The sequence below is a fragment of the Juglans microcarpa x Juglans regia genome, chromosome 4D (assembly GCF_004785595.1).
Source record: "Juglans microcarpa x Juglans regia isolate MS1-56 chromosome 4D, Jm3101_v1.0, whole genome shotgun sequence".
Taxonomy (NCBI): domain Eukaryota; kingdom Viridiplantae; phylum Streptophyta; class Magnoliopsida; order Fagales; family Juglandaceae; genus Juglans; species Juglans microcarpa x Juglans regia.
This window is the reverse complement of record NC_054600.1, coordinates 10,929,524-10,945,586: the sequence shown is the minus strand read 5'-3', so window position 1 is coordinate 10,945,586 and position 16,063 is coordinate 10,929,524. Positions and strand designations below refer to the sequence as shown.

Sequence of the window (16,063 nt, the reverse complement as noted above, 5' to 3'; positions counted from 1 at the left end):
TGTTCTTTCATGAATGTGGAAGATGGTTTTGGGTGGGGGTTCACAGGAGTCTATGGGCCTAACGACAACAGCAATAGAAAGTTTCTTTGGGATGAGATCACTGGTTTGTGTAGTTGGTGGGACAGCCTGTGGTGTATTGGAGGAGACTTCAACATCACTCGGTTTTCCAAGTGAAAGATCAGGGGACTCTAGCATAGGTTCAGCCATAGCTGACTTCTCAGCTTTAATTTTTGAGTTGGATTTGGTTGATCTACCATTAGCTGGGGGAGATTTCACTTGGTCTAATGGGAGGGCTTGGTCTAGGTTGGATAGATTTATTATCTCTCCATCTTGGGAGGCTAACTTTCACAACCTATGCCAAAAGCGTCTCCCTAGGTTTTGTTCAGATCATTTTCCCCTCTTATCGGATTGTGGGAGTCTCCATGAGAGACAAAGATACTTTAAATTCGAGAACATGTGGCTGAAGGTCAATGGATTTACGGACAAGGTTAGATCGTGGTGGTCCTCATATAAATTCTCGGGCACTCGTTGTTTCGTTTTAGCTAGGAAACTTAAAGCCTTGAAAAATGACTTGAGAAATTGGAATATGGAAGTCTTTGGGAACATTAATGACCAGCGGAACATTCTGTTTCAGGAGCTGCAGTGTTTTGATGAAAAAGAGGTGGATGGGACCCTCTCGGCTGAGCAGTCTCAAGAACACTGTGGATCCCGTCAAAGAAATAAAAGAACTACACAATAACAGGGGTGCGAGTGATCCATAATTCTGTATCGGTCAGGGTTTGCCCTGGTTTTAGGACCTAATAGGTCGTGCCCTGAAGCCGACTGGCAATTTCTCCAAACCGATTCCTTAGAGTTTGATTCGGGGCGTTTAATTTTTACCTTCTTTTTTTAATATTGGGCCATCTAAACACTAATAAATCACATGACATAGTTTCAGAGACAAATTGGCACTTCAATCATATACGGAGGCAGAAAATCTTCCCGGTGAAAACTTCACAGCAAGATAGACAAATTAGGGGGGAAATGAAAATCAAACAGACCAACCCAATAGATATTAGAGAAAATCCCCATCACGACAAAGTTTGAATCACGAAACCACCCACAACTCCTCAAAGCCAAAACGGTAAAACGGAAACAAAAGGGAAAAACAAAATCTACCAATCCAATAGACTATCTTTAAACACAAGCTGAGACGGATAAATGTACCAAAATCCATAGAGAGGGAGAGAGGTTGAGTCGGAGAGGGGCTCACCTTGGGTTATTGACGTCTACGATGAAGAGATTGGCGGTACGCAGAGGTAACGGCGATGAGCACGACGCAGGCAGTGGCACGGAGAATGAAGACAATGTGAAAAATGATAAGGTTCGTTTCGGAATCTCTGATAGACCCTTCTTCTGTAACTGTGGATTGACTGCTGAGAGAGGTAGAAGATTGCACTGAATACCAGATGGCCTCCATTTTCAAATCGTGGTTGCTTTTATACCGTGTAATCAAAGATGTTTTTACCATTCAAGCTAAGTTCCTTAAAACGACAACACTCTATTACTTATTTCTACTAAACCAAACGACGCCGTCCTATTTATACGCAACTCACGCACATTAAACTACACTATTAAAACGACAGCGTATTACACTAACCAACTAACTAACTAAACTGTCATTCACGATCCTGACTTCACCAGATCTGCAACTCCTCTCCACAGCCACCTCCACTTCTGTCATCAACTTCCACCACAAACACTGCAGCCTTCACACTTCTTTCAGCCCATAACAGAATCAGGAATGCGTCTCGGGCTTTCAGCTTTTTGCAAATGTTTGATCAACGAACGGATCTTAAAATAAAAGCAAAAGCCAAAACTGAAAGGCATATGTAAAAACAGCATTTGGTCTTATCAAGCGGAGCTTAGCTTATAATCCAAAATATTATTAATTATTTTTGTGGGTCTAAGTTCATTAGTTGTTTGAAATCTGTTTAAGCATGAAATTGTAGATCTGAAGAATTGGATCGTCAAGACTCCTCAAGCTGGCTGGATCATTTTGCAGATTGATTAGAATGCACAATTTGGTCATTGAAAGGACCCTTGAGACCCCCCACACTCTTATTTGTCAATGAAAATGCTTGCATAGGTAATTTCCTACTCAAAATTTGGATATTTGTCTGTCATGTATGTCCAATCATGGACATTTTTTCTCTAAACGTGCAATTGAACTGTTGGCAGGGTGCAGAGAATGCGCACACCATGCAAGTAACATCTTCGAAATGGATGAAGCTCTTGGGTGTGCCAGAGTCAAAGTACAATATGGCGATGATGACCAAAAAATGGAGGTAAAGCAAGTCCAAAACTTGCAAGTATCTGTTGATTCATGCCCTGTCAATTGCAGTATTGACAATATTGCCTCAGCCGAAAGAAGGGTATGGTGTATTTGGCAGGCAACTCCTTCAGCAAGCGGCTGAAACAGCAGGCTGGCACTCTAAGAAATGGTAAGAACTTTAATCTCAATACGATCTTATTAGATACACTGTATCTCATACAACAGGGTACAAATGCTTATACGATCTTATATGGTGTATTTAATAAAGGGGGATACAAAGTGGTCTTTTAACAACTTGCATCCAGCAGTCCAGCTCAAAAGTTTGATCATTGAAATTTGAATGCAAGGTTTTTCAATGCATGAGTACCCGCCAACCCAGAGTCAAGTCTTGGGTAAGTCATTGTTATTATTACTACTACTATTATTTCCCTTTCCTCATGATGAATATAATGAAGGGGGAGATAAGGGAGGTAGAAACAGTACTATATGATTTATTAAAAATGGTAGCAAGAAAAACAGCTTGCATGGCAACTTTCCCATCCCTCTGGAGCTGTGGAGGAATGCATTTATTGGATGAAGCAGAACCATTCTAAGCATTTAAAGACGGAGTAACCATTAATGGCTCTCTGTATTAATCTTGATATTTAACTTTCATATATTGTAATATTTTTGTGTTCTTGTAAGGTAATGTATAAATACGAAATAATATAATATGTAGTGAATTGCATTATGTGTTGCGTGCATTTTACATGATAAATTTTGAATTTCTTCTTTTTTTTAGATGCATTTAGTTAAAAAGATAATTAGTTTTTTTTTTTTTTTTTATATAAAAACAAATGCTTTTCAACATTTTTTCTTTAAAAAATTATAATAGAATTTAGGCTTTTAGATATTAAAAAAATAACGTTTTTCAACATTATATTTTTCTTGAAAAAAATTTAATAATATAGGCTTTTGTATTAAAAAAATAAATAAATCATTTGGGTACAACCTAGAACCTGGATTTGCGGGTTATAAAAATTTGGATTCATCCGGATTTGAAATCCAGGTTTCGGCCCCGGAAAACAATTCTATCGAGAGATATTTGATCTAAAACTAGAGGCCGTTTAGATTCAAAGTTGATCTCAACTCAATTGACATCGTCTAATCATTATAACTTTCTCAATTTTCTACATAAAATATAATAAATAATTTAATTTTTTTCAAATTCTAAAAAAATAATAATTTTAATAAATAACATTCTAACAATAAACGTCCGTTTTAATGGTGGCTCCTATTGAAAAGGTTGACGCCTTTTCAAGAACAATCACAATAAATCACAATAATTTAGCTTCTACAAATTACATTAATATTTAATATTAATCATGTAGGGTCCTGATCAACCTTAACACCAGTGAAGTCAACATATACATCAACATGTCCATATTTTCCACAGTTATATGATCATAATATCAACTAATTGTCCACATTCATGAATGGTTTCGCCCCAGGATTCCTCAAGGAAGATGTACTTTTCCTTGTCTTGAATATGTTAGATGATGTTTTCAATCTTCAGTCTTCACTTCTTGTTTTATATTCAACAACGTCAGTTTTGAGTTTTGGGCGCTTGGAATATTGAACGCATATATTTCAACTTTAACCACGAGTGCGCATATATTTCAACTTAAAGACTACTACGTACAGAGAGAAACAAAGAAGATGTGCTGTTCAAGACTAGTTTTCTTCACCTGCCTAATTCTGATCTTGCATCTGTTTGCTCCCACGTTAGCTCAATTAGTTCCCTACGCCTGCTCCGATAAGGGTAACTACACCAGTAACAGTACATACAGAGCAAATCTCAACACCGTCCTGGCGTCTATGTCTTCCAATACCAATATCAGCTACGGGTTTTATAATTTTTCCGTCGGAGAAAATTCCGGCAAAGTAAACGCGATTGCACTTTGTAGAGGAGACATTGGGACAGACGAATGCCGTAGTTGCGTAAATGCGTCGAGTCAGGATCTGTTGCAGTATTGTCCCAACCAGAAGGAGGCGATCGTATGGTACACGAAATGTATGGTGCGATACTCAAACAGATCTATATTTGGTGTTCTGGAAGCCAACCCTTTATATTCCTTCTACAACACACTAAACGCCTCAGATGTAGATGCGTTCACACAGGTTCTAGGGCCCTTGTTAGAGAGGCTAAAAAACCTCGCCGCAGCAGGAAATTCTACTCGCAAATTTGCTGTGGGAAGCGAGACTGCCCAAGATTTCCAAACAATACATGCACTTCTTATGTGCACCCCTGATTTGGATGAACTCGATTGCAAGAGCTGCCTGGAGCAGACTAGGCAAAGGGTATTTTCAACATGCTGTTATGGAAAGCAGGGAGGGAGATATATATCACCCAGCTGTGATTTAAGGTACGAGACTTACACTTTCTATGACCCAATCGCTGAGGCTCCACCGCCGTCGCTACTGCCGCCATCATCCCCTACATCAGAAGGTATGGTACTAATGCTACATGCATGCCCGACAGAGGTACTTTAGTACTAGCTCCTATCATACCGTTCCCATACCCAGAAGAACTTGGGGCTTGCAGGATTTGATCTGGCTTTTATCATACAGCATCAAAAAAGAAACATAAGAAAAGAGACGATCGATGGGTAACTTGTTTGAATTATTAGGAACTTTTGATCATACTTAAGAGAAGTTCAATCCACAGGATTGGTGGTTGATCATTTTAGAAAACAGAAATTACTTTATTTTTGTTGTTACGGCTTACTTGTCTAAGGATATATATAACCTCTGTAAATTTCCACTAATCGATTTTGGACTTTTTTTCCCTGCGCATTCATTAATGAAATTTGAGTCTCAGCACATCATCTCCCTTGAGCACTCATATACATTAATGCACTGTATTTCAATTGCCTTGCACTAATTGGAAGGATTTTCTAATGTGTGTGTATGTATATATATATATATATATATATATATATATATATATATATATATATATATATATATTTTCCATGCGGATCTTAGATTTACCAACATTTTTCAAAGGGAGTACGTGGAGACTGCACATTCAGAGACTGCAAATATCATTTCTCTTCCTTGGTATCAAATATCGAAAATCTTTTATAGTTTAAACATCTTTCCATGGATCTTAACCATGACTCTTATGCTTGGCGTGTTATGTTAGTTCTTAATTATGGGGATCGTAATTTAATCACAAATGGAAACTCAAGTTGAATCGATCGCACCTGTGCCAATCGGCGTAAACCACAACGAACTGCTAGATGAAAAGTCATAACCAGTAGATCAAATAAAATAAGATAAGGGGACTACTATCAATGATTTTGTAATGATAGTACACCTCTAACTATATATATATATATATATATATATATATATATATATATATATCTTTAATTTTGTATTTAGGTAATTCTGTTTTACCCCATATTTTATGTGATCAATATCCACTAGATATGCTTATTTCCAGAATCTAGAATGTTGTATTAAAAGCAAACTTCTGGTGTTTGCAGGAAACCAAGGTAACCCATCTCGAACTACAATCGTTATAGTTGTGTCAGCTATTGGTTCTTTATTACTGATTATAATTGGAATCTTCATCTTCTATTCAAGGGTGATCAGGAAAACAGGAGAGAAAGTTAAAAGTAAGTTCAACGCATTGATCCACCTTTCCTTCTTCCATGTAGTGCCCATAAATCATGTATATATACAGTGTCCAAAAATGCATTTTCTCCTTTTAATTACTAAGCTATAATCGTAAAATGTTTTCTAATGCTTGTTCGGGGGCAATTTTTGCTTCTATGATTTTAGAAAAATCGTGGCATAGTACAGGAGCTGAATGCAATTTTTATATTATTTGGGAGGGGGAAGTTCTTGCTCTTTATAACTATTCCAATAGTCTCAATCGCACCATTGACTAGTATTTGTAGAAATCAATAAAATTGATCCATCCATATCACTTAATACTTAATGCATATTATATTTAATTGAATAAAACTTCTCTAATTAAGCAATGAAGAATAACATTTCAATGTATTATCTTGTTCCTTATGTGAAGCAACGCATGACATGAGTACTGTGGAATCATTGCGGTTCGACTTTGGCACAATTACAGTAGCTACAGATAACTTTTCTGATGAAAATAAACTTGGAGGAGGTGGATTTGGTGCTGTTTACAAGGTGATCGATGACATTACTGAGATGAAAAGCATCTAAGAAATTCTTTGTCATTGGATATTGAATGCAATTCTTTGAGTTACAGAGTATTGAATACATTCTACATCATGAAATATTTTCATTTTTCAGGGTATGCTTCAAAATGGACAAGAAATAGCTGTAAAAAGGCTATCTATGGATTCCGGACAAGGCCGAGATTCAGAGTTTGGGAATGAAGTTCTCTTAGTAGCAAGACTTCAACATCGAAATTTGGTAAGGCTCTTAGGATTCTGTTTGGAAGGAAATGAAAGGCTTCTAATCTATGAGTTCGTTCCTAATGCAAGCCTGGATCGATTCATATTTGGTATGGTTACACCTATGCCCCTCATGAATTTCAGGTTCTACTCAACCATTTTTTTTTTTTAATTTAGTTTGTGTTCGACATGTATTTGTTTAACAAAATCAATTGTTGCATAACATGAAGATCCAACGAAGCGTATTCAATTGGATTGGGAAAGGCGCTACAAAATTATAGAGGGCATTGCTCGAGGGCTCGTTTATCTTCACGAAGATTCTCAGCTACGTATTATTCATCGCGATCTCAAAGCCAGCAATATTTTGTTAGATGAGCATATGAATCCAAAAATTTCTGATTTTGGCACAGCAAGATTGTTAGATCAAACTCAAGGGAATACAAGGAGAATCATTGGAACCTAGTAAGTACATATGTAGATTTAGGCTAGAGATAATAACCATAACATCACAGTACAGTTCATGTTTCTTAGAAAACATGGATTTCATTGAAAGATTTGCCTTACAATCTCTCATTAAAATGATGAAATTTAATGAATTCTACTATATAAGTAGTAATATGGTGCATGTTATCATTCAAACAATACTAATACTATTGTTGTCCAAATGTAGTGGATATATGCCTCCAGAGTATGCTATGCACGGCAACTTTTCCACAAAGTCTGATATTTTTAGTTTTGGTGTGTTACTTTTGGAGATAGTGAGTGGGCAAAGCAACACTTCTTTCCCCAATGAACAAAATGGAGAAGGCCTTATAAGCTATGTATGTACATTAATTCTCCTTGTAAACCTTTATTTCCATCTCAATTTGAAACTAATAATCATGCATATATATATATGATATTGGCAAAATAAAATAATATATTCTCAAATTTGTAGGCATGGAAAATCTGGAGGGAGGGAACACCTTTAAATCTTGTAGATCCCACACTGAGGGTTAATTCAACAGTTCCCTTAATGAGATGCATCCATATTGGGTTACTCTGTGTTCAAGAAAATATAGCTGATAGACCTACAGCAGCTTCAGTCGTTCTCATGCTTAGTAGCCACTCTATTACTCTAGCAGTACCCGCAAGACCTCCATTTCTTATGTACAGTACTGGCGATGGACTAGACAAGTCGTCCGAATGTTCAGATCAATCAAGAAAGATCAGCCATGTCCAAGCATCAATAAATAATGTTTCAATTACTGAACATTAAGTCGTGACAGCAGCAAACCAAGGCAATAGCAAGTGTTTGGAAGAAGTCTCGTCTTGGGATGTTTTTTTTGTTATAATTTGGTATCTTTATCTGAGGCTTTGGCTTTTGTTTTTATTAGGAGTTTGGATGAAATCCAATAACCATGATGATTATGTTGTGATCAGACTTGCTGAGAGACGGGCTTAGGTTGCCTGGAAATAGTAATGATGTGTATGAATTCATTTAGGCCTTGTTTGAATTCAGAACTCAACTTTAATTTTCATTGTTTTGAAAATAAAACCTAAAATCTTGCTTTACCTAAACTCTCCATTGTTTAATTTACCAAATAAATACTAAAAAATATAGAGTGTAATAATTATATTGGCCACAAGATTAATCTTACCCATTGGATGTCCATATGACATGTTTGGCTATCAATCTTTTCATTTAACTCATCGATCCTGGAGGAGTTAATATTGGATAGGCCCAAACTAGGAGCCCAAGGACCATCATCCATAGAGGATAATTATTCAAATGAGTCTTGTAGTCTAATGCAGCCCCAACTGCCTTGATTATTAAGGGGGATAAACCTTTACATTATGAATATGGAAAACATGATGATTAGATAATTTCAATACATCATGGATGAGCCTTCTAATGGCTAAGCATTGTGCAAAATTAATCATTTTATGGTACTAATCCAATGTTCTCCACGCCTATATATAGGGGAAACAGGTAACTCTCAAATAATTTGATTGAGCATTCTTGAATTATTATTTCTCACTTATTGCAGATTTAAGCATCGGAAGTGTCACAAGCACACTGTGTTGCCTACATAATGATTTGCAGGTTAATGATCATAACCGGTGGTGGGACACGTTCTTGTAGAACCAAGGAAAGGGGAGTCGAAGGTGGAATAGAAAAACAGTTCCAGGGACAAGAAAGCTGCACCAACCACCAAGACAAGAGGCGCGAAAGGCGACAAGAACATAACACCCGATTCATCCACAATAATTTGAATGTGCAAAAAAAGGAAGAATCAGAAAGAGAATACCACCAGCCTAGAACCGACAAACACTACTGCAAATATCATCAAGCAAACTCACATTGGATAGAGGATTGCACGACCAGGAAGAAAAGGGTGACTGAACTAGTGGGCACTAGAGAGTTTAAGCGAATAGTCGCAGAGCAAGCAAAGCCCAAATGATGATTTGAGAGAGGACACAACTCACGTAGAAGTAGCAGCTCGGATAGGTGACTCCCATCGAGGGAAGACGCCCATAATAATGACAGGGACAAGGCGCCCTGTGGCAAAATCAGTACAATAGCAAGTGGATTTGCAGGGGGCGGCGCATCCTCGTCTAGTAGGAAGGTGCATGCCCGAAGGGCAAGATAGGAAGAAATTTATGTAGCGGGTCACCTAAGCGCCAAAAACTTGACGCCTCAGTAGCTATCTCTTTTGGGGAAGAAGATTGTGAAGGAGCGTTGTCCCTCATGATGACGCGTTAGTAGTAACCCATCTGGTCACAAATTACACTACCAGGTGCATCCTCATTGACAATGGGAGCTCAGCAGACATATTATTTTGGGAGGCTTTCGTAAAGATGAGCATAGACGCCACAATGTTGAGACCCTCTCCAACACCATTGAAGGGCTTCTTTGGAGATTTGATCCAACCAGTGGGTGCCATTACCCTCCCAGTCACGATGGGAAGATGGATGCATACCACGATGGGAAGAATCTCAGGGTGGTTACGTCCATGTACCACCTCAAGATGAAGTTCCCAACTGAAGGTGGAGTGGGAGAAGCACGAGGCGAGCAAGCCCTATCATGGGAATGTTATGTGCAGGAAATGAGGAGCAAAGCGGGAGAAGTATGCACTATCACATGCGAGGACGACCAAGCCGCCCAGGAGGACATCTAGGGTACATTGCCCCCATTCCCCACAGTCCTTCTGGATAGGGGCGTGGAGGTGAGGGATGAGCAAAACCTACAGCAAGCATAGGCGAATGAGTCCTTGGAGATCATAAAATTATACTAGATTGCCCCAATGCAACAACTCAGATTAGGACTCATTCTCCCAGAAGACTGAGAGACCCTAAAGCAATTGTTAGTAGAGCAACTGGATGTATTTGCTTGGAGTCACGAAGATATGCCCGGGATAGAATACAAAATTATCGAACACCAACTGTGCATGGATCCCATGCAAAAGAAGGTGTGTCGAAAGAGAAAATCGTTCAGCATGGAGAAATATACAGCCATTGTTGAGGAAGTAGAACACCTGCTTGTCGAATGGTTCATCAGGGAAGCCCATTCCCCCAAATGGCTATCCAATGTGGTCCTGGTGAAAAAGGCAAACGAAAAGTGAAAAATGTGTGTGGACTTCACTGATCTAAACAAAGCCTATCCAAAAGAAAGCTTCCCATTGCCATGAATCGATGTCATCATAGACGCCACTGCGGGGCACAAGATGTTGAGCTTTTTGGACACCTACTCAGGCTATAACCAAATCTAAATGTACCTAGCAAATGAAGAGAAAACCTCATTTATCACAGACCGTGGGTTGTATTACTACCAAGTCATGCCATTTGGCCAGAAGAATGTAAGGGCAACCTACTAGAGGCTGGTCAACCAGATGTTTAAAAACCAAATAGGATGGACTACGGAAGTTTACATAGATGACCTGTTGGTTATGTGACGCACCGAAATTTCTACTTGGAATCGGACGGACATTTGAAGCGTCGAGACATGCAACACAAGGTTACCTGCCTCCGTTTATGACATATAAAATGCAATGTTCCTAACATGCATTTAGCATTATGAAATATTTGCAGCGGATAATTTTTTTCTTTAGCAATACTATGCACCAAACTGAAATATCCCAAATATTTAAAACATACTTAATATATAATGACATACTAAACAACTAAGATCACAACACTAGTCCAAAATGATTGTAATCAAAAGAGTGCTGGAGATTGAACTCCATAAATACAAGTAGTAATCTGAGGTAACTACTATACTATCATCTACGTCACACTGTCGCTTAGTCGACCGTTTTTAGTTTGTCGATTCCTGGTTCTCCTTCAGATCCTGTAACAAGATCTACCATTTGAGGGGAATGGTATTTATGAGTACCATAATGAGATTTGATTACAAATCTCAGCAAGTTAACAAAAAATCTTTACACAAGTTAATGATGCATGCATGGCAACAAAAATATGAATGCATAATCAAAATCATAAGTAATCATAGCGTAACTTGACATACAACATAACATAACTGACATAACTTAAACTGAAGTGTGAACTGAACTTGACTTGCTTAAACTGAACTGGACTTCAAATGAGACTTGACTTGACATGAACTTGATCTGAGACTCGACTTAATATGAACTTGATCTGAGACTTAACATGAACTTGATTTGAGACTTAACTTGAACTGAACTTGAAATATATTCTTATCTCATGGAATTAACATGATGTTCTTGTCTTGCGGGGTTAACACGATAGTGTAGTCTTATCTCATGGGATTACTATGATAGAGTAATCTTATCTCATGGGGTTACCATGATTTAACAATAACCATGAACTGATCAATAACTTAACTGCACAGGGACGTACATGAACATGAGGTACATGAACAACTGGACATGACTATACTCGAAATACACAAACTGTATTCGAGACGAAACGTGATTGGAATACGAAAGGCATAATATGTAACATTTCGTAACATGGCATAATATGTAACAAATAACATATTTAACATGACATAACATGTAACAGACAACATATTTAACATGACATGCTTGCAACAGTGAACATTACATGATATGACATAAATGTAATAGATGACATACTTAACAAGACGTACTTACAATGTATATAAAATGTGACAGAATATCTTGGGTAACAAGTGAACAATTCATGACAGAATACATTCTGTATGACAGATAAATATATAATGACTTGGCTTGACACATATGATAACATACATACATACATTGTAGTTCCTTTACTCATCACTCATACACATTAAACTGATAGTAAGTTAAAAGTTATCTTACCTTGGTCTTCACGCTTCTAGACACAACTCAAGTACGATCTCAAGAAACTGAAAGTATTGATTTCTAAATGTTAGAACTTAATCACTAACAATTAGGAATATGGAAAAATATCAACTTAGAGTAAAATTACCATTTTACCCTCTACATATGAAAACATGACCATTTTACCCCTAACTTAAGGATTTTGCATCCTAACTCCAAAAGTCAACAAAATTTACATACCTCATGTAAATTTTGTCCTAAGCTCAAATAGCAATTCAAAAAAAAAAAAAAAAATTAAAATTAAACACAACCACTAAAACTCTATAGGGCCGAAACTTACATAGGCTATTTCTCTTGATTTTTGTTGCAATTCTTTCAAGTTTCAAGACTTATGATTAAACCAAAAATTTTCTTCTAATATACTCATAACATATTCCTAAGAATAATAGTATTTTTAATCATGAACAAAAGTCATCAAAATCACTAAAACCATACTCGAACTCTTCAGTTTTTCTTCTAAGTTCAAAACAGATTTTTGTTTCTAACTTGTTTGGTTCAACCTCTCGATCCAATACTTAAAAATATGTGATCTTCGAAAAAAAACTTGACATGGTTTAAAAAGGTGTCCTAAAACAGATCTAGGCTTTAAACTCAAGATCACATGGTTAAAAATGAACGGAAACATGAATTTAGCCAAGAACGTCATCACTTTGGCCTAACCGAATATCTCCTTGCATAAAATTTCATATATTTGAAATTAACATAAAATATATTCAAAACAACATTATAACATGTATATAAGAGGCTTAGGATCTTCAAATAAAAATATCAAAACCATTGGAATAAGATTAGACCATAAAAGATTTGAACTTTCTCAAAACAGAAACTGTTTTTCCTCTTCTAGTTTCTAAGTTTCTAGATTTGAGAAAATCTTTAACCAAAACTTTTAATCATGCAACAAATCCTCAACCAATAATCATATACACATGTTAATAGTACTCCATAAAAATTTTGGATCAAGATCTATTCATTAGCTTGGTCAAAAACTCCAAAATATTGCACTTTCCAGTTTATCTTCCAGAATGACCTTTCTAGGGTTTAAACAACCTTTTACCGATTAAATGATCTCCAAATGGAACAAATAAGGTATCCAAGTAAACTAGACTAAAAAAGGAAAAATTTTCATTCCATTCCATCGGCTGCTGGAGCAAGGAAAAGAAGAAAACTCTTCCAGCCCTCACCGTGCGACTACAACCCACTTCTCTCCCATTCCATTTCAATTCCAATCTCAAGCCAAGCATCCATTTTTCCTTCTTCTCAAGAAGAAAATAGTAAGGTAAGAGCACCCTCAACCTTCTCCCTCGTGTATTTTGAAACTTAGCCATAGTTTAATCAAGTGGGTTTTTCCTTTTTGTGACTGTAAATGCTTCGGTTTTGGACTTCCAGCCAAGGGATTCGTGTGTCCTCTGTTTCCGTAAGCCGAACCTACGTTCCTCTTCCCCATTTTTGTGTTTTGGGAAGGATTCACCATAGGTAAAAATCCTAACTTGACCCACTCGGTTTTAGTTGATTTTGGGAGACCCGTTGAGTTGTTTTAGCTTGGATCTTAATTTTTAGTTGTTGTTTATGTGTTAATAAACATTAAAGCTATGCTTTTTGGCCAAACCGAGCATGTTGAAGCTGTTTTTGCCATGTATTTTCCTATCATTCAAAAATTGTATTTTTCTATTTAACTTGGTTAGTCACAAGTGATGCTAGTTGATCTTTTGATATATATATATATATATATATATGTATATGATGATGCCGTGTGTGTTATGCTATGTTTGTGTTCCAGCCGTGTGTTTTTGCAAGGTAGGTTTGTAGTCCTTCCTTGTATTTTTTTGAGTCTAAGCCATGTTTTAATTATGTTAGTCTTGCCTTGATGTTAGTAATTATGTTTATGCTATGTTTTAATTATGTTAGTAATTTTAGACATACTTTCCTCAACTTTATGGCCTAAGTAAGCCACTAAGAATTTTTAGTTAAATTAGTAAGCTTGCTATAGGAATTTTAAGTTGCCATGTGTTCTACCCCTTTTATTTATGCTATGTTTTCAGAAAACATGTGATGTTTTCTTAAGTTTTCTACAACTCTTGGTATTTTTTAATTATGTAGTGAGATATTGGCTAAGTGAGAGATGTTTAAGACCATGAATGTACTAAGACTTGCTAGCTGCCCATGCACTACAGAAATTCCTGCACTATGTTCTCTTTTGGGGCTTAAACCAGCCAATTTCATCCTTTGTTCAGTTTCACCCTTTTGTTTAACCAAAGATAAATTTTAGTATGAAAAACCATTGAAGAACAAGTGACAAAAATCAACCCTCTTGTGAGCATTGGCCCTTTTGTTGGATTTACCTTCCATATGATGTTATAAAGCTATCAAATGCCCTCTTTGATGAAAGTTTCAGAATTGTAGCACTTCTTTATTCCATTCCATTCTTAAATAAATCCCTACCATCTATACATTCCTAACTTATGATTTCTACCTATGCTTCAAATAGAAAACGAAGGCCTTTAAAAGGGGACAACAAGCAAGTTATGTACTTTCATGGGTTTCTTTAAATATTGGAATGAGGATATTAATGCTTGATTTAGTGCCATGTATGTAGCAAAAGGGGTTGAGGAAAACACTTTAATTCCAATTTGGAATTTAAGTGAGCGCGTAAAGGTGTTGGATAGTGAAGCTTAAAGTGAAATAAATATTAATACATTTATCCCATTTTATTGAATATGAGTTTATTTTTAAGATTCAAGAAACCTACTAGTAAAGCATCGAGGTAAGTAGCTATGACCATGCTCCTTATACAAAGCTCTATTATGAAAAAATGTCTCTCACTCTCTCTCTCTCTTTTCGAATATTCTTCTAATGAAAGAATAAAGATATATATTATGTACAAGCCTTTCTTAGTAGCCCCTATTAAGCACCCTACTGATTATAATTGTGTGTATGTGTATAAGGTAATGCATCATGAAATTTTCATACATGCTCTCTCTTAAATAACTATGCCTTACCTATATGTAGCATGACATGGAATACTCTTTTCAAAGAAACTCATATGCATTTGGACTAAGGAAAGATAACGAAAACGTTTGACTGCAAAGAAAGGAAAGAAAATGAATGAAAGCATGAAAGTACGTAACGACCATATGAATGAAAGGGTACCAAAGGAATGGGTAGATTGCAATGCTGGGTAAGTAGTATTGGTAGTGCACCCAGTGCTGCCCCCCATGAAAGGGATTCCCAAGTTGTGGCCGCGGGTGGAATTCTAGTCCAAAAGACCGCTAACCCCAACACACGAGGCGTAATAGTGTGTACCGGCCAAAGAAAGTGAAACGTAAAAGTAAAGTTATTTCTTAAAAATGTTTACGCATGAAAGTATAGTTATTCCTTAAACTGATTATGTATGAAAGTATAGTTATTCCTTAAATTGTTTATGCATGAAAGTATAGTTATTCCCAAAACTATTTATGCATGAAAGCATTGTCAAGAATTAGCAAATTTTTATGTATGCATGCTTTCAAAAGAAAAGATTATGTGATTAATAAGTTGACAACATGGTGTACTGCTTACTAAGTATTAGACGCACTTTGTGTTTATGTTTTAAACTTCCAGGTATGGATGAAGAGGCTGTGGAGCCAGGCACTACCGAGGAGGGCAGGCCGATGCTTAGAGTTTCCCTGTCGGTTCGAATTTTGATGATAATGGTTTATGTTTTTATGTTTTTACAATGGGTCTCGTGTTGGGATGTTTTATTGGATTAACTTTAAGACAATATGCCTTTGCACATGATGTAAATACTGTGGTGGGGTGATGGTAATGGTGTAACTTCTATGGTGGGGTGATGGAAACTCCACATACGGTGGTTTAACACCCTTTTGTATGTGTTGTAGGGACTGAGTCCTCTCTTATTTAGAACTAGTTATGTTTGATGAATGAATGATGGACTCTGAGAGTCCTTTATTTAAAATATTGAACATATCATCTAT

General features: G+C 36.7%; 2 protein-coding genes across 2 annotated transcripts; both read left to right on the top strand.

Annotated features, from left to right (window-relative positions):
* The first annotated feature begins 22 nt into the window (after positions 1-22).
* LOC121260128 lies at positions 23-739 on the top strand. Its single transcript, XM_041161975.1, has one exon. The coding sequence runs from the start codon at positions 23-25 to the stop codon at positions 737-739; it is 717 nt and encodes a 238-aa protein (XP_041017909.1).
* Positions 740-3,951: 3,212 nt separating this feature from the next.
* LOC121259719 (putative receptor-like protein kinase At4g00960) lies at positions 3,952-8,007 on the top strand. The gene is made up of 7 exons (XM_041161440.1): positions 3,952-4,802; positions 5,848-5,979; positions 6,393-6,514; positions 6,641-6,854; positions 6,975-7,206; positions 7,415-7,565; positions 7,682-8,007. The coding sequence occupies exons 1-7, from the start codon at positions 4,013-4,015 to the stop codon at positions 8,000-8,002; spliced, it is 1,962 nt and encodes a 653-aa protein (XP_041017374.1). The 5' UTR covers positions 3,952-4,012; the 3' UTR covers positions 8,003-8,007.
* Positions 8,008-16,063: the final 8,056 nt, after the last annotated feature.